General features: G+C 35.9%; 1 protein-coding gene across 1 annotated transcript in view; it reads right to left on the bottom strand.

Moving 5' to 3' along the window:
- RAP2A (RAP2A, member of RAS oncogene family) overlaps window positions 1-19,082 on the bottom strand; it is a 33,891-nt gene extending 14,809 nt beyond the window's left edge. Inside the window, exon 1 of the mRNA XM_017854076.1 lies at window positions 18,699-19,082. Coding sequence (XP_017709565.1) covers window positions 18,699-19,012 — 314 coding nt within the window. The 5' untranslated portion in view covers window positions 19,013-19,082. The remainder of the gene's footprint in view (window positions 1-18,698) is intronic.
- Window positions 19,083-19,088: the final 6 nt, after the last annotated feature.

The raw sequence follows: 19,088 nt of genomic DNA on the forward strand, positions 1-19,088 counted from the left end.
ACATTTAATTTAAAAAGGTAATTACATATGTAATTTATGCTTTATAATCAAAATGATTAAAAGAATATTTAAGTACAAAAAAGGAAATGTTAAGTACAATTAAGTTCCCAGACAGTGCAAAAGGCAAAGAAAAAAAAGACACAAACAAAACTATAAACATAACTTATAAAGTGTTTTAAAAGTAAGGGTTGTGAATACCAGGTTAATCTACAAATAGAATTCAAACATATTAGAATTAGAAAACAATTAGAAAATCCATTTAAAACAAACCATTTACAGTAGCACCAAATAACAACAAATACTGAAAATAATCTAGTTAAAGATGTAAAAGACCTTTACAACAAAAATTACAAAACAATGCTTACAGAAATGTAAAAATATCTAAATAAAATGAAAGATATATGACATTTACTGACTGGAAGATGCAATATTAATACATAATTTCTCTACTAATTGACTTATAGACTATGCAATCCCAATCAAAATGCCAGAAGGTTCAGTTGGTTGTGTGTGTGTGTGTGTGTGTGTGTGTGTGTGTGACTCTTGAAAATGCAAAGGATTCTATAGAAATGCAAAATATCTAGAAGAGCCAAAGCAAATCTGAAGAACAAAGCTGGAGGATGAGACACCAGATATCAATACTTATTATAAAGTTACAAAAATTAATACTGTGGTTCGGGCATAAGAAGGGAGGAATGCAAAACAGAGAACAGAGAGCCTAGAAACAGACTCACACAGATAGAGTTGCCTGATTTATGACAAAGGTATGGCTACAATTTACTGGGGAAATGGTCCTTTATATAAATGATGTTGGCTCAACTGAATAGCCATATGCAAAACAAAACAAACAAATTCCTTGACCCCCTATCTCACACCACCCGTATAGAGATGGATCACAGAACTGAAGTCAGGTTATAATACTTCTAGAAGTAAATATGCAAAATGGATCCTCAGAATCTTGAGGTAGAAAAAGATATATTAAACAACACAAAAAGGAACTAACCATAAAAAGATTTTAAAATTTGACTTCATAAAATTAAGAATTTATGCTCACTCAAAGAAACTATTAAGTGAGGGAAAAGGTAAGCCAAAGATTGGGGAAAGGTATGTGCAATACACACATCTAATAAAGAACTTGTATCCAGAATGTATAAAGAATTTCTACAAGTTATAAAAAAAGATAATCCGATTTTTAAAATGGACAAAAGACCCAAATGGGCATTTCTCCAAAGAAAATACCCAAATGGCCATAAAGCATATGAAAAGGTACTCCACCTCATTATACACCAAGAAAACAAAGACAAAAATCACAATGAGATTCCTAGAATCCTATCGGATTGGCTAAAATTAAAAAGACTGACATGATCAAATGTTGGTTGGGATGTGGAATAATTGTTACTCTTGCTGGTTACAACTACTTTGAAAAATCACTTGGCAGTATACATTAGTACTGAATACATGTACTTATGATCCAATAATGGTACACCAAGAGGAAGTATACACATATTCACCAAAAGGTATGTACTAGAATGTTTTTAGTAGCATCATTCATAACCCCCACCTAGAAACTATCCAGGTGCCCCATCGACAGAACAATTAATGAAATCCTGGTAAATATTCATGCAAGGGGCATCCTGCACCTCAATTAAAGAGAATTAGCTACTGGTCCATGCAAAAACATGGATGAATCCCGTACAGGATGTTGAATGATGGAAGCCAGAAGTTCATTACCAGGCATGACTCATTTATGGTGGTCTCTGAGTATGGAAGCGGCTGAAATGGAACATGAGGCAGCCTGCTTTGTTGCCTGAAATGTCTGTCCATTTTCATTTGGGATTTGGTTACATGGTGTACACATCCTAGGTGTATACCTATAATTTGTGCACTTTACTGCATAAAATTTATACCTCAATAAAAAAAATCAGTAAGGTAATAAACAATTTCTTCATTAAATCAGGAAAAGTAAAATAACCTTCAAGACAAATTGCATGCACATGCATGTTGGCTATGTGTTTACATCATGGAGGGCACATGATTAAGCTGATCACAGTCAGTTTCTTAGCAGAATATCATTAACCAATTTTAAACTTCTGTACAATGCAATATTGTTTAATTTATATCCAAAACTGGCTAAAGACTGAAAGCATAATGAATATTAACACTGAAATACAACAATGTTATTGAAAATAAAAACAATAATTCTAAACATTTCCTTCACTATTAGATCTATATATTGCATCCAACTGACCACAATGCTCTTCAGGCATATCAAATGTCACAGTACCTCAAAAATCCATGCTAAGAAAAAGGAATATAATAAAACTACCTTTAATCTGTTTTTTTATTAGAAATGGAGATTTTTCATTGTAAAGTGCCAGTAATGTGTTATTTGTGAGGAAGTGTTTGCAACTAGAAGCCCCAAACCTTATCAGTTAGAAACCAAATGCAAAAAACCTATCTGAATAAATCAATTGATTCTTTTTTAAGCATAATATCCAAGTCATCCAAAATAAGGTGGAGGAAAGTGGTTGTTGATCTGCATTTGATACTTGAATGTGTTGCTAGAATGTACATTTTAATCAAAATGTATCATTTAAAATCTGTCAACAAAGCATGCTTTTTACATAATTTAAACAGTAAGGAAAACTCAAGCTCAGGCACATATATGGAGAACACACAGCTTTCATCTATCAAAGGGAAAAAGGCATTCCGACGTACAACATCCATTTTATCTTTAGTGAGAACTGAAATCTGAAACCTGTGCATTAAAAAACAGACCTGACTATTGTACTTGAAAAGATTAAACTGAGTCAATTATTCAGGAATAGGCAAGTTATTTGAACTGCTACCTAAATTTACATCTGGATTAAATTATAGTATATATCTTTTCAGCACCCCTTCATTTTCAGAATCTTTGGCAAAATGTTTTGAATAAAATTCAGTACACAAAGTTCAATTACTACTTTTTTAAAGCTACCTCTGAATGAAGAAGATTTAAATAAAGATGCTTCAAAGCTGTGAAGAGCTAAGATTTTTAGGAACTTTTAAATTATGAACAGAAGAATATTTATCCTGCAAGATTTTTCTACTGTTGTAATAAGATCTTAGAATATTTCTCATTTCTAAATCACTCAGTACACATAACACTAAATAAAACTTTAAAAAAAAAAAAAACCCAAACACTGAATCTCTATAATAGTTTTCTAGAAAACTCAGGTTATGAGGCCAACAGAATTAGCATTTCTTCTCCCCAGCAATAAACAACCCAGAAGAGGAAGAGGAGTACATTCATTATTCATGGCATGTTGTAACTGGATGGTTCAACTAGCATGAGATTTATTGGTGATGCCTATTAAAAAGGTCTTTTCACTTGAACCAGGAGAAGTAACAGATGACATGGAAAAAAACAAATAAAACAAATGCACAGTGAAGAAGGGAGCTGAAAACTATCATTGTTGGCAGAGGTTATGGCCCTCAACAGCAGCCAATGAAGAATGAAGAGTTACATTTTGATGGGTTCAAGCCAACACTGAAATGAAAGAAGTCAGAAACAGATAGTTATAAGAATTCACTGTGGGGCAAGGCAGAATGGATGGTAAGCAACAGAGTGTCCAATAGTCTCTAAGCATGATCAAGTGTAATGAGAGGCTGCAACAACAGATCTAGTCCAGTAGTGATTACAGGGATAGACAGAGCAGGAATTACCGGATGTGAGGAAATCTGTCCCATCATTTTCACTCCCACTACAAAAATCCTTTCATTTTCAAAATAACTCATACCTGAGACACTACAACAGTCTCCTAACTGGTCTCACCTCCAATTTCTCATCCTTCTACTCTATCCTATGCTACTTCCATAATAATTATCTTAAAACATTGCTTTTCAATCATTCCCCAACAAACTATCCTATAAAAATATGTAGTGGATCTACTATGACTAGCCAAAGGCCTTTCTGTAAGCAGACAAGGAGGGTTTCCAGGGTTTATAGGAATTTCATCAACTTGGGCAATCAGCCTGTTTTACAGCCTCCTGCCCTGCAGCCTGTGTGGAATGCAGTCACCTTGTTGGCTTAAACTAGCTGCTGACAGACCCCTGCAACTTACCATGCTAAAATCTCCACTATGGGAGAGGCAACAGCTTCATTACCATAACATGCGACCTATGTGCTGGCATGATGGCTCACTGCATCTGTGCACCTGGGATCCCTCCTCCATATTCAAGGCTGCACCCTTCTCCCCTCTCCATTGCCCCAAAGCCCTCCTGTTGCTTTTCCTTAGGGAGGCACTGCCTTGAAGAATCCTTCCAGTGTCCTAGTTACTAGCACCAAGTAATAAAACTCCTATGGATCAAAACCTACATTCTCATGGGGGGTTCTTTGTTACTCATCAAGTGAGCAAACTTGGGTTTTTTTCTGGGTAAATTATTTCTAGATTAACAGTCCAGGCCAACCACAATTTGGTCACTGGCAAAAATTAAGATGAAGTGCACCACAAGAGAGCGAGCTGGATCTAGAGTTAGAGGACCTAGAAATAAGTCCCAGCTCTGCCTCCTTGGATATGTTATCCTGAGCTTTTTGAGCCTCAGGTTCCTTGTTTGTGAAACAGATATATTAATTGATACTTAGGTGTAATGTTAAGGAAGATGATGATGACTTTATTAACAGTGTGGTGTGAAGACACCACACTAAGCCATTTACATGAATTAGTAAGTACTGTGGATACTGTAAAATACTACAGAAATGAGAATTGTCCTTTTCTAAGTTCTCTCAAATCATCTGTAAGGCAGTTCTAGAATCATAATGGTGATATAGCTGTAAAAATGTACCAAAACTGTTATTTAGTGTTTTATCTCCTATCTCTGGCTTCCATTCCTCTGGCCAAGGATGGCCAAAACTAACCATCTATTCTGAAAACCATTAATTCTTGTGGAAAGATTTGAGAAAAATAGGATAGATACCTTTCCCTCTAAGATCTAATACTATCTTTTCCAAACAGAAGTAGCTTTCCTTATTCTGTTCATCTTCCTGCAGTAAATACTGCTAAGTCAAGTCACTAGATGTGAACGATGGCTCTGAAGACCTAAGACAAGGTGGGTTAAAAAAAAAAGAAAAAAAGAAAAAAAACCCCCCAAGAACTGTGAGTAGTATAACGAGTCTTGAGCTGAAGTCTTGTTTCTGCCTGAAGCCAGCTGTGCTACCTTTGAAGTTACATCTGGGATCTGAGGAAGGCAAGGGCAATGAATGTTTTATATGCAGCTGTATCCCTAGTGCTGGAATCAGTTCTTGACACTTATAGACACACAAAGTAGAATGAGATAATGAAGTGATGGTCTTCAAATCTGACAGTTTTCTCAAGTAGTCCACATAGTGTGTGGAGTAACAAAAATGTCACAAAATCAGTGCAAACATGTCCATGGCCACCAGGCTAAAATGCATTTTGGATGTACACTATCTAAAATGTTTTATTATTTTTCTTTATCATGCCTTGTGTTAGACAGTGAAATGCTTATATTGATTTGATGCATAAGGGGTCTCCAGAGATCCGGGATCTGGAGGGAAACTGTCAAAATATAGAATGCAGGGATCTTTACTTACAAATTCAACAGATATTTACTAGGTATTTTCTATGTGTCAGGTGCTAGATATCAAAATTGAAGCAGAGCACCACCAAATAATAGACTCTTTCTTCATTAACAGAAATTAGATGGTTTACATCAATTACTTGTATAAACAATACACCCTGTGGGTAGAGTGAAGGGGGAGGCGGCAGGCAGTTCAGACTATGAGTATAAACAGTTGCAAAGGACACATACGTACATTTGGATTTTCTGCTGAAACTAAACTATAATACACTATATTCTTAATACAATTAAATGTGATCTTCAAAGTACAGTTATGCATGGGTGGGTGGGGTCAGATGACATCGGGCAGATCAATTGCAAGGGCAGTTGGTAGGTGCTCCATAAATTTGCCATATTTTAAGAGTTAAGATTTATTTAATCATCTTCAATAAATTTTTTTTAAGATCTTCACAAAGAAACCTAAAGGATCAACAGTACTCTTACCAAAATAATTTCTAAAATAACATGTTTATCTAAAAATGTGTTATTGTTCCAGATAACTACTGCTGCATGAAACTATCCCAAAACTTAGGGGCTTAAAATAGCCATTTTACTATATTGCATGATGCTGTGGGTCAGGAATTTGGGCAGAACTCAGCTGGGCAGTTCTTCTGTTCTACATCATATTGACTGGGGTCACTCAGAGGTCTTCAGTTACAGTGAGCAGGGCTGGGCTGGAGAGTCAAAGATGGCATCACCTGAGGCCTGGCACGTTGGTAGGAATGGCTGGAAGGGAGCTCCCTCCTCCTCTCTATCTAGCCTCCGGGCCTCTCTCTGAATTTTCCAGCAGCATAGCTGGACTTCCTATGTGGTAGCTCAGGGTTTCAAGAAAGTAAGGTGGAAGCTGTTAGTCTTCTCAGAGATTAGGCCCCAAACGGGCTTAGTATCACTTCCACCATACTCTATGGATCAGTGCAGTCTAAACAGGCCAGCACAGACTCAAAGGAAGAGGAAACAGATCCTACTTCTCAATGGAAGTTGTCTCAAAGAGTCTGCAGCCATCTTTAATCAAGAGCATTTAGTAAAAAAGATGTCATCTTTCAAAACTGAGCAACATTTCCAGTTCATGAGGATTTGTTTACCCAAATTAACAAAAGCTTTAAAAAAGGATGCTGGCCAGGTCAAAGAAAGATACTGTTTATTTAAACAAGGTATCTCAAAAATATATGCACAAATGGGATTTGAATTGTCATGATTTAAAAAAAAAAAGAGAATTTGAGGTAACAGTTTATAGTGACCATGAAATGTATTGCCCACACTGAGATACTTTCAAGATGGAAAGGGGCACTGTAAATAAATATAGAGAAGAACAAGCAGAGACCTGAACTGTCCCAGATAAAAGAGACATACAGTCACCTTTGGAGAAAAGGGAATAGACTGAAGCAATGGTACTTATTCAAAGGAAAACAGATACGGGATTGTTAAGAAGTCACTCACTGTGGCCTATAAAAAAAAGCTTCAGAACTCATTACTTAGTAGGTATATGCTGATGCAAGCAATAAAATAAATTTCGTTCCCTCCATAAATGTACAAGTATTTCCTTCAATAAAACCAGATGATGTGCTCAGGGTGGCCTTAGGAATAAACATTTTCTGTCATCAAGAGTAGCCTTTTAAAATGTATATACCTCCGGGAGGCATCCTACCATAATTAAGGTACTGATTTGTTCAGCAGGGATAGTAAACACACAGCATCCTGGCTGCCTCTCTCAGGACACATGCAGCTGGTGGATCACTGCATTCCCATGACTGAGTCCACACCCAGCTGGGGGACTCTCCCTGCACAGAGCTCCACATAGCAGCTGCACCTATTGAGATAATGCTCTGTTTACATCCTTCTTTAATAAAAGTAATAGCACTCCAAAACTAGTTGACCATCTGAGAGCAAGAACAGACATAGGGTTTATGCAAACATTATAGTTCCTTAATGCTAGACCATTGTAAACAAGTTTTATATCATTGGTTTTACGCATAAACTGAATTAACCATTGAGAAATTATTTTCTCGTCACTTGCTCTTAAAAAATAAACTAAAAATAATTAAGTCTAGTTCATTTTCTAGTTAGTTTTCATGTATGTATGTGTGTATGTATGTGGCTACTTAACAATAGGATTTCAGTACTTCATTTTACCAATCAACATTACTGATTGCCAGAGTTTGTTGGGACTGTTGGTTCACGAACTAGAAAAAGAAACAGTAGAGTATAAGTGGATCATTGAGGGAAGGGGAAATTATATTTTAGATAGGGAGGATAAAAATGTACTAAATATACTGCTGTGGTCTGAATGCTTGTCTCCCTAAAAGTCATATGTTGAAATTTAATCCACAGTGTGACAGAATGAAGAGGTGGGGACTTCAGGAAATGATTCGGTCATGATGTCTCCACCCTCATGAATGGGACTAGTGCCCTTATAAAGGAGGTATGAGTGAGCCATTTTGCTCCTTATATCATATGAAGATGCAGCAAGAGGCAACATCTGTGATATGAATTTTGCTGGTGTCTTGACTTTGGATTTCCCGGCATCTAGAACTGTCAGCAATACATTTCTATGGTTTATAAATTACACAGTCTAAGGAATTTTGTTATAACAGCCTGAAGAGACTAAGACATATACAAAAAAGGCGATTATATATAAATATGTAATTGTCATTAGTCTTATAGGCAAAATTCTGAATTTCCGTAAGTTAAAATGAATAAAATTTCTTAGAAAAGGTGGCCTAATAAGAGCAATGTTTTTGGTGGAACAATATTTTGAAACTTAGAAATCAAATTGTCTTTAAAAATAGATTTCTGTATAACTCAGTACTGCAAAATATATATCCTTTTATAGGACATTTTGGCACACCAGAAGGACAGATAGTATCTTGTTCTTATTCTGTATAATGCCCAAGGCAATGCTATGCAAATGAGTTGGCTTAAATGATATTACTTGATGTTGACAGTGATGACTTCTACAAAGACAAAACTTTTCTCAATTTGATTTATTAAAAAGCTATGCCAACATGTTACTATATATAACTAGCCATAAAGACTGTTAAAATTATCTTCACCCCATGTGTAACATTTGGTATTCATAAAGAGGTCTACTATTATTATTAACTTTTTTAAAAGAGAAGTGTTAACAAATACTAATATTATATGCTGATTGCTTATGTCACATTTTAATATTTAAAATATGCGTACTAAAATCATCACAATTCCTCATGAGTCACAAAATTTATTGCCACCATTTATAGCCAACATATTTAGGTCTCTAGAAGGCAAAACACAAAGTACTCAAGGTTTATGCTGTAAGTTCTGTAACACAGTGTTAGAGCACTTAAAACAGAGGAGAAAGCAATGGGGAAAACAGAAATGTTATACTATACTAGGTATATAATTCATCTCAATGTAGTAAGACAATTGAGCCTAATTCCTAAGAAATCACATAGTAGTATACAGATAAAAGGCTGGGTTTCATTCCTATTTCTGTGATTCTTGATGAAACTTTATTATTGATATTTTAGGTTCACATGTAAAGAAATACTTTATGTTTATTATCTCATGAGTTACTACATCATACTCATATTACAAATGAGGAAATTAAAATGCAAGGAATGTCAACTTGCTCCTAATTACATAACTAGTAAGTGCTGGAGCTCTGCTTTAATGAGATTAACATTTGCTGTCTTCATGGATGAGAAGATGAGTATATACAATAAAATACTCTATTCGAGAATTATAATACATACAGTTATTTATAATGTTCATTGGAAACCTAAAGATGAATTAATTTAGGACCAGGGACAGTGGCTCAGGCCTGAATCCTGGTGCTTTGGGCAGTTGAGGTAGTTGGATCACTTGAGGTCAAGAGTTTGAGACCAGCCTGTGCAAAATAACAAGATCCCATCTCTAGAAAAAATTTTAAAGAATTACTTGGATGCGGTGGTGCCTGCCCTGTAGTCCTAGCTATTCAGGTGGCTGAGGCAGAAGGGTTGCTTGAGTCCAGGAATCAGAGGCTACAGTAAGTTATGATGGCGCCACTGCACTCCAGCCTGGGCAACAGAAGACCCTCTCTCTTAAAATAGGACTCTTAAGATTTCATATACAGAGAGAGCTGTAAAGATACTTAGTAAAGAAAATACTAATATGCATTGAATTATTAATATAATATAGGATTTCCACATTTGAATTATTAATTTTAAGGGGCAGGAAAGCATGAGAACACTCCTAAATGTTTTAAATAAAGGTTTTCAGTGTTTCTCTTGGGTAGCTTTACTAAGTGATTTTAAGGTATTTATAGTTTTACTGTCTTACAGGGAGAGGTGAATCAGTGTTATCCTGGATAGATGCAGCAGACCTCTATTTTGAGTTTTCTGAACCTCCTCAGCAACTGTTCTAGAAATGGGTAATCCTGCACTCATGTATTCAAGTCTGAATACTACCACAACCTCCCTTTCTCTAAGTTTTCACAAGGCAATAGTTATCTTGCATTACTAGAATGAACAAAATTACATGAGAAATACATCCTCACATTTCTAATATGCACAACAGAGATAAATGCTTTCTCAAAAGATATGCTATATATTTTGTTCAGTGACTAAATGCTATCTTTCTCTGAATTACAGGTAGTATTTACTAACTCACATTGGGAAGTACTTCATTTTCGTAATCTTACATAGCATTGTTGGAAACCAGAAAAGCAGGAGAGAGATGAAATATTAAACAGATAGTTCCATTTAGTTTTCTTAGAGTAAAATGTCCTAGGATAGCAGTTTCCAAACTATGTGTGATAAAATCAGTTTGGTGGGTCATGAAGTGCACTTAAAACAATGAAATAAAATAGAAAAAAATAAATAGAAAAGGTAATACAAGCAACAGAAAAGTTTACTGTTTCATGAAATGTTGATTTCAGCTAGATGTGTGCACTAAGTCACAATATGAGATGTATTTCTTACTGAGGGCCCTGGTTAAGAGAATGTGAAATCCCCTGCTGAGTGGATCTACAGAAATAGTGAGATAGTTATTAATTTTTTCCAGTATTTGGGTTTTGACAGATACTAACAATTTAAAATAAAAGTATAAGTCATCTTATTTCTCCCTAAATATAAATTTTGCTATGTTTTAAAATCTTAAACATATTAGAGAAATAAAAAACATAAACAAAACAAATCCCCATCTATCCAATTATGCCAGTGAAGACATTTCAGCATTACAGTTAAGAATCTATCATTTAAAAGTGTACTTTACTAGCTCCAATCTATCTTAAATAGCTCATTCAGATACATTTCAGTAAGGTGTGATTAGAAGTACATTTCCAACTTTAAGTAACTAAGTGCATTAAACTTCCAAAACTCCCAGTACTGACTGGTTATTAGACCTCCCAAACCATAACTTCAATATAATACACTGTTGACATATGATTCAGATACCCAATAACCTTATTCAGATTTACATGCTTAAAAAAAAACATATTTCATAGCAATGACCCTCAATTTAACTGAAATGTATTAAAATAAGGCTAATGTAGGCATTTGATTTTACTGGAGTTTTCTTACAATGAGGAAAAAAAGGTGAAAGAGTTGGTCTATTAGGTCCAATATTTCCAAAGAGGTTTCAATCGTTTAAAAGTACAAAGCTAAATCTACTTAGTATTTAATACATACCATGAGAAAATCTTAGATTATGTATTAGAATCTTCAAATATTGTTTTAGCTATTTTGATTACTTTAAATTTTATTAATATATTTATGCTTTACTTAACATACTTGACTGAAATGCAGATGTCCACAATGACAGCATTAGCATTATTGATACTACTCTACTAAAAGGCTGAGTTTGATCTGGTAAAGCAGAAAGGCATGTTTAAGAAATTAAACTTTTCTCTGTCAGGCTGAGAATAAGTTTTAATGAAATGAACCACAACTGTCAAAGTCACAAATGAAATGGCAATATATAATATATGGCATATTTCTGCACACCATTAAAATTTCAAGATAAATTTCCTAAACACAATGTCTATACATTTCCTTTAGCAACTATTCAGTCTCCATCAGTTTTACCTTGTTTGAAAGTCTACTCGTATTCAAACTCTTATTACTCCAAAAAAATTTCGAGTACTTAAAACTCTTTTACACCATAGGCCTGAAAAATATAAGTATGTAAAAAAACAGTAGGTAAGAATAAATGGAGAGAAACAGAAAACAGGGAAAAATCAAAACATAAGAAAAGAAAACCCTAGAGTAAAGCATACATCCTTCCCTAGGCACTAAGGTTCTAAAGACAATGACTAAAAGAGAACTGAAAATAAAAAATATCCCTGAAAAAAAGTTCCCTTAAGTATAGTGTACTTGGTTTTATGTAAAGATCCTTGCTTAAAAATATGTACACATACATGCATAATACACCTTATTGTGCCATATGTAATTTCCCAGAAGTTCACATACAGAAATTAAATCACTCAAGTGTATTGCTACTGAAACGTCAGCAAATGAAAAGATTCCAACTTTGTTGGCTCTTCCTGTTGGTTGTGAAATCCAGTCATTTTTCTTAGCTCCTCTACCTCTTCCTTAATGTTTAATAATTATTTAAATTATTTTTGCCCTCTCTCCATTAAAAAATAAATATTAGTATAATTATTCCTCTCATAGTAGATTTTATTGATATAATTATCAAATCTTAACTAGACAAAATTGTGGGTCACAGGCTGCTGGTTCTTTAAGGTTCGTATTAAACTTGACCCCTTCCCTCATCACCCCGGCCAGACAAAAGTGCTCTCACAGAATGTTAGAGCGGAAGAGACATCATCTCCTCCAATTCCAAATTGAGCTTTAAAAATTACAATCCTGGGATGGCAAAAAGAAAACTATATACTGTAACCTGTAATTTTACAATGCAGCCAAAACAGAAGTTTCCTTTTCAGGAAAAACTCCTGGGCCATAAAAAGTGATTCACTGTACGAAGTTCAGTTATGCAAGATGGGTGAGTCCCAGAGATCTGTACAGTAATAGTACTTCTAGTTAACAATACCGTATTGTATAAACATTTGCTAAGAAGATAGAACTTAGGTCAAGTGTTCTTATTACAAAAAAAAAAAAAAAAAAAAAATTGAATGAATGAATGAGTGAATGGGTAAATAACGCAGGGGGAAACTTTTGGAGGTATCATGGATAGTTTCACAGCATTGATTGTGGTGATATCACAGGTGTATGTTTATCTCTAAACTCACTGAGTTATATACATTAAATATATCTGGCTTTTTGAATGCCAATCGTACCTCAATAAAGTGGTTTTAAAAAAGCAAAAAAGATCATGAAAATATTGAGCTCTTCAAGTCATTTTCAAGACAAATTTCAATTTTTGACCATTTAAATCCCTCTCACGAAAGATGAAGTGAGCACTCATAACTATTGCCCTCCTCTCATCCTGACTTACCAGCTATATTGTCTGTTTCATATTGCCAGTGTTTTTCACTCTGATATTCTGTTTGGCAGCCATAATTCTCACAATTCTTTTATCTTAGTTTTGTATTTAAGCGGATACAGGTTTCACCATCACTCCTTATCTTCATACCCAAATTCTTTGTTTGGATTTATGTCTGACTTTCAGGATTAGGCATCAATTCTTCATAATATACATTTATTAATTACTAAAAATTTTCCTTCCTAATTCACCAGTACCAAAACAAAACAAAAAAGTGACCCATAGCTATTAGGCTCTGTACCTGGGAGGTCCAGCTTTGAATTAAGTTTTGGTATTGGGGAAGCGGGTATTTGTGGAGGAAAAAATGGTAGCAGAGCCCCAGAAGTTTCACTTAGTTGGGACAAACATCTTTGGATATATACTCTTGTTTCAGCTCTCCAGCACCAAACTGTCATGGGCCAAAGATCTATGTGTAACAATTGGCAATATGCTTCTATTTTAGATTAAGCTTTAATAGCTACTTATGGTAAGGGGGAAAGTGTAAACAATCAGCCAGCTCACTTGAAAGTGACCACTTAAGTGATACAGAAAAATAATAATGATCTTAAAAAAAACAACAACTTATTCACCTTGGGTAGTGCACATCAACTATCTTTTTCCCAATCTTAAAACACCCCACGCCTTCTCTCCTACTGCAATATAGGAAGTCTCCACTGTGTATCTTACAACTCTCGAGTTCTATCCTTGGCTATATTCATTCATTTCTCATTTCTATTCTTAGCCATATCCATTCATTTCTGTCTCTATACTCTACCCAGTAGGTTTTATCTACTCTCCCAATCTGAACTATGCAGATGATCCTGAGTCTTCATATTCATACATAACCTGACCTTTCAGGCTTTATTCAGATGTTCTAATGACTTATTAGGCTGGCTATCTGGATAATTACCATCGCCAAAACTGAAAATAATCTCCCCCAGCTATTCCTCCATAATCCTATTCATTCATTTCAAAATGTCAAGGTTACGTCTGACCTTTTCCACTTCCTCTGAGTGTGATTAATTCACTTTTTGCAACATTCCTCGCATCCTTTCTCTCCTGTTACTACAGACACCATGCTAATTCAGGATCTTCACACTTCATATAGAAACTGGATTATCATAACATTAATGACTATTCTTCCTGTTATGAAACAGAGTAGTCTATTACCACTAAGTCATCTACCATATCACTACATATTACTATACCTATGACAATTGTAATGATGGTCCTCGACTACACGATCAACTCCAAAGTCTTTAACCTTCAGTAATTTAGCTTTAAAATTTTTCACCCTACCTCCCCTCACACTTCTATATAAATTCCCCGTTTGGCCAATCTGCTCTATTTAACATCCAAAAAACATATTCTATGCATTTCCTGTGCCATTTCCTCCATCTGGAATACATCATGTTTCTGATTCTTTGAGGTTCATATTAAACACTGCCCCAACTAGAAGTGTTCTCACAGAAAGTTCCAGCTGAAGGAAGATCATCTCCATCTGCAATAAGAACTTTAAAAGATCTCCTCCGTCTATGAAATCAAAATGTTTAGGGAAACTGAGGCCAAAGGACAACACAAATACTTTTCTTTCTGAACATTCATTTTTCCAACATTTTTTCTTGTTTCCTATGTGCTAGTAGGAGCTGTGCTAGTTACATGGGCTTAGAGTTTTGTGAGAAAGGCTGACTACCCATAAATTATCACACAAATAATTAAATTTGCATGAGTGCTTCAAAGAAAAGGGGAAGGGCAGGGTATGTGTAATTGAGGGAAAAGGTGAGGCATAAAGTGTAGTCTAGTAAGGGAAGACAGGAAAGGGGTTACGTTGGTTTAAGAGGACATCTTCCCTCAGTGGGGAAAAATCTTTTAACTCATCTATGCCTAGCGTTCCATTATTGGAATGCTAAGCTTGTGGGAGTTATTTATATCCTATTGCTCAAGGTCATTGCCAAGGTTTGATTTTTCACGAAAAAAATTTGCAACCTCTGGTATAAATGGGTTAAGCAGGGGTGAGGGTGAAAGACGGAGTAGGAATTAACTCTGCAAAAAGATAGGTTTCTACAGGCCAAAGGAGAGCCCGGAGAAAGGCACTTTCAAGGACTTAAGGTCTGGGTGCTAGAGTAAAAGGACGGTTTCAAGAGATGCACAGGCAGGGAGGGATAAGAGCAAGCTGGGCTGTGAAAAGTCATGTTGAAGATTTCTGGACTTTTTCCTAACAGCAAACAGGCCTTGTATATCACGTTCCAAGAAGTTCACGTCAGGACCATGGCTGATCCTGGCATGGGTAACAATCAGAAAAGCAATTACAAATTCAGAAAAAATTCTAGTTTTATTTCAACTGAAAAACATTTCCTATATCCCTATTACTTTTCTTTGTGTGTGTAACGTCACCCAAAATCAAGTTAAGAAAAGAAAGCATATGAATTTACAAATATAGCCATTTTCAGTTGGTCTACTTGGCTTTGATAAAAGGTTGTGTATGTATATGGAGGTATGTACACTTATAGACACTTAAGGGAGTACGGGTCAGTTTTACATTTCTTAAAAGTGAAACATTTCAAGTAATAGCCATCCTTGAAAATGACTGCTATTATTTGAAATGAAAATGAAAAATGAAAAGCTCCATTCGTTGTTTGGCTATGCAATAGTGCTATGCATTATTGCTACACTGTACTTGAAGTTAAATGTTCATTCTCATGCCCTTTTCCATCAGATCCTTCATAAAAGAAAATATTTAAAGAGAATACCAACACAGTTCTTCCAAGGATTATTTTAACCTCATTGCTTTTTAGTCTCATCTTGCCTATACTAAATAATGAATTCCAAAATGCAATTACAAATTTATTTCTTCTAAAATTACATTTATACCAAGGGTAAAATTTAAGGAAGATAAATGACAAAGTTATTAAAGTAAGAATGACAGCTAGAATTTTTTGAGCAACTTCTGTGTACTAGGTATTGTTTTGGGTATCTTAAAATACATTATCTCATTTAATTCTTACAAGGACTCTGGAAGGTGCATATTAATCTCTATTTCACAGATAAGGAAACTGAAGCTTAGAGAAATAAAGAAGCATTTCCCCAAATCATATACACCTTAGACCTCTGTTGTCCAATATGGCAGCCTGTGGCCACATGTGGCTACTGAGCACTTGAAATGTGACTTGTTTGAATTGAGATGTGCTACGTCAAACACATACCAAACTTCAAAGACACAGTATAAAAAAGTAATCAATTAAGTAATCAAAATAATAAAATTATCAAAATCAAAAGTAATCAAAATTATCAATAATTTTTGAATACTGACATGTCAAAATGATTCTATTTTAAATATGGTGGGTTAAATAAAATACATTATTAAAATTAATTCCACATATTTATGTTATTTAAAAAAAATCAGCTACTAGGAATGTTAAAATTACATATGTGGCTCACGTTATATCTCTATTGAAAAGTGCTGACCTAGACCTAAAGCTGAATACTGAATTTGACAGTACATATCAAATACTGAGAGGCCACCTGCATTCACACGTCCTCTCCATCAATGATGGGAAGCCAGATAGCTGGGATTACGATGAGGTGTAAAATACCTTACTACTACCATATTACAAAGACACACAAGTGAGGGTCCAAGAGGTTCTTACGTACACAATGGTTGAATTCTGGTGAAAAGAATTTATGAACTCTACTTCAGCTGATCAATGATCTTTTTATATCAAGAACTGAGACTAGTGAGTAAAATGATATCTGGGCATGCAGAATTTTACTCTATTCTTTTCCTCTGGGTCATAATGAAAATAAATAAATTGCTCCAATATACTGAGTTTAGACTAACCTATTATTATAACTGAGAAAAGTAATCTGCACTAAATTACAAGAAACTACAAAATTATGTGGACCATATTATCCAATATTTTGCCATATTTGTTCCCTAGGCTTCAAGAAGTTAGCCATGGGTATATGGCTTTATCATTGTATATCTGCATCTTCATATCTTTATGCCTGTATATCTTAATGTGAAGGGTGAGGAAGTTGGGGCATTTACTTAGATTATTTTTTGATGTATGCGTTTGGCCTAACATTGACATGTGGCGATGTATCAGACTACCTTGCAGTTGGTTAGGTTTGGTTTGTTTCTTTCTAATTGTGTGGTATTGGGAGAGGGGGTAATAAGGATTTAAGTCACTTAAATGTAGCGCCTTAAATGCCATCCTCATACTCAGTTTAACTTTAGGAAAATGATACTGGAGAAGTAAAAAGCTATCAAATTCGCAAATCTTAGCAGCAGAGACCACGAAAGTATCTGCTTTATTCTAGTTTGGAATTTAACACAAGGATGAATAACATGCACAATTTAATTCAGCTATTAAAGTGCATACTCAAGTAGTTAAGGGGGGGTGGAGCAATGGAGAGAGTGCCTTCTCCTTGATCTCATAGGTTGCATTAAAACCCACTACTCGTAATGAGTTTTGAGCATCCCCTGGGTCCACATAACTTGGTCCTTGCTCTTTCAGAATGAGTGGACTCAAACTGACCTACAGTGTGATTGTGTCTACAGTGCACTTACAACCATCTTTCAATAAAGGTCTTCAGATTGAGGCTCTAGGTAGAATAAGGCAAGAAAAAAAGGACACCAAAATTATCAGCAGGCATTAACTAACAAGAACTGGATAAAACGGTAATGTGTAATTAAATGATAATTAGAAAAATCTGCCAAAACTTTGAACTAAGATATTATCACATTTCTAATGCTTGAAATTACACGGAAAAATATACTCAGTGAATTTAAGAGAAAACAAACATTTTAAATCATTTAAGTAATCAGCCATATTTCCAAAATGTATACTTTAGAAAACAATTTATATATATAAAAAGGCTTATTAACGTTAACTTTAAATTAGCTAATACTTGAGTCACACTTTTGAAGAAGCTTCTGTTTTGTTTCCAGGAACTTTTTTTTTTTTTGAAGCGGTTAAGGCGGCTATATTAAAAACAAAACAAAAAACAGCTAAGCTGCATTCTTTTCCTGTGAATGGCTTATTTGCACTCCTCTATGTTAATATTCTCGAAACCCCATTTAGCTTACGATGTATTCAAATAATTTGATAATCTGTCTTTAAAGTTTTGCTCTAAATTAGAGACTTCATTTTTGTAAAACACCTTGGAACCATAAACCTTTAACGAGATGAGAAAGGTCTCTTTCCTCTGGACTTGACTTTACTGTATAGGTGTGTGAGCGATTTTTGCTGTCAAACATTGCCAAGGCAGATTGTTGCTGTTCAGTCTGCAAATGTCTCGACTATACCTGCACAGTTCCCCTCTTCCCAACAAAAACCTATCCACTCCCTTCCCCTCTGCAAGTTTTAAACTTTGTTTCCTTGGGGGCTCTGTACAAGCAATGCTAACAACGTCCAAGAGACAAAGAGCTGTTCTGTGGGCTAACAGGATGCCAAATTTTAGTTGTGAAACAAAGCACTCGAATTTGAGACTGAGGAGGAGCAGAATGACAATAGTAAAGCCTCCAGCTCGGAGCCACCCCCCAGACAGCCCCCTCCCCAGAGCCCCGTGCGGGGAGTTCTGGCCTCGGGACGGTGACTCTGGGGTGCAGCCGCCAAGCCCCCTGCGCCCTCGCTCACCGCTTCACGCGGATGATCTGGTCCCGCATGGGCTTGATGTCCTGGAAGCTCTGCTGGTTCACGAGGCTGTAGACGAGGATGAAGCCCTGGCCGTTCTTGATGTACAGGTCCCGCATGGACGCGAACTGCTCGGTGCCCGCCGTGTCCAGGATTTCCAGCACCGACGGCGACGAATCCACCTCGATCTCCTTGCGGTAGAAGTCCTCGATGGTGGGGTCGTATTTCTCGATGAAGGTACCGGTCACGAACTGCACGGTCAGGGCGGATTTGCCTACCCCGCCCGAGCCCAGCACCACCACTTTGTACTCGCGCATCGTCCCTCCGCGGCCGCCGCCGCCGCCGCCGCCCGCGACATAGACCTACGCCGGCCGCGCTGCGCCCCGGCCCCGG

Source organism: Rhinopithecus bieti, unplaced genomic scaffold (assembly GCF_001698545.2).
Source record: "Rhinopithecus bieti isolate Rb0 unplaced genomic scaffold, ASM169854v2 scaffold_37657, whole genome shotgun sequence".
Lineage (NCBI taxonomy): Eukaryota > Metazoa > Chordata > Mammalia > Primates > Cercopithecidae > Rhinopithecus > Rhinopithecus bieti.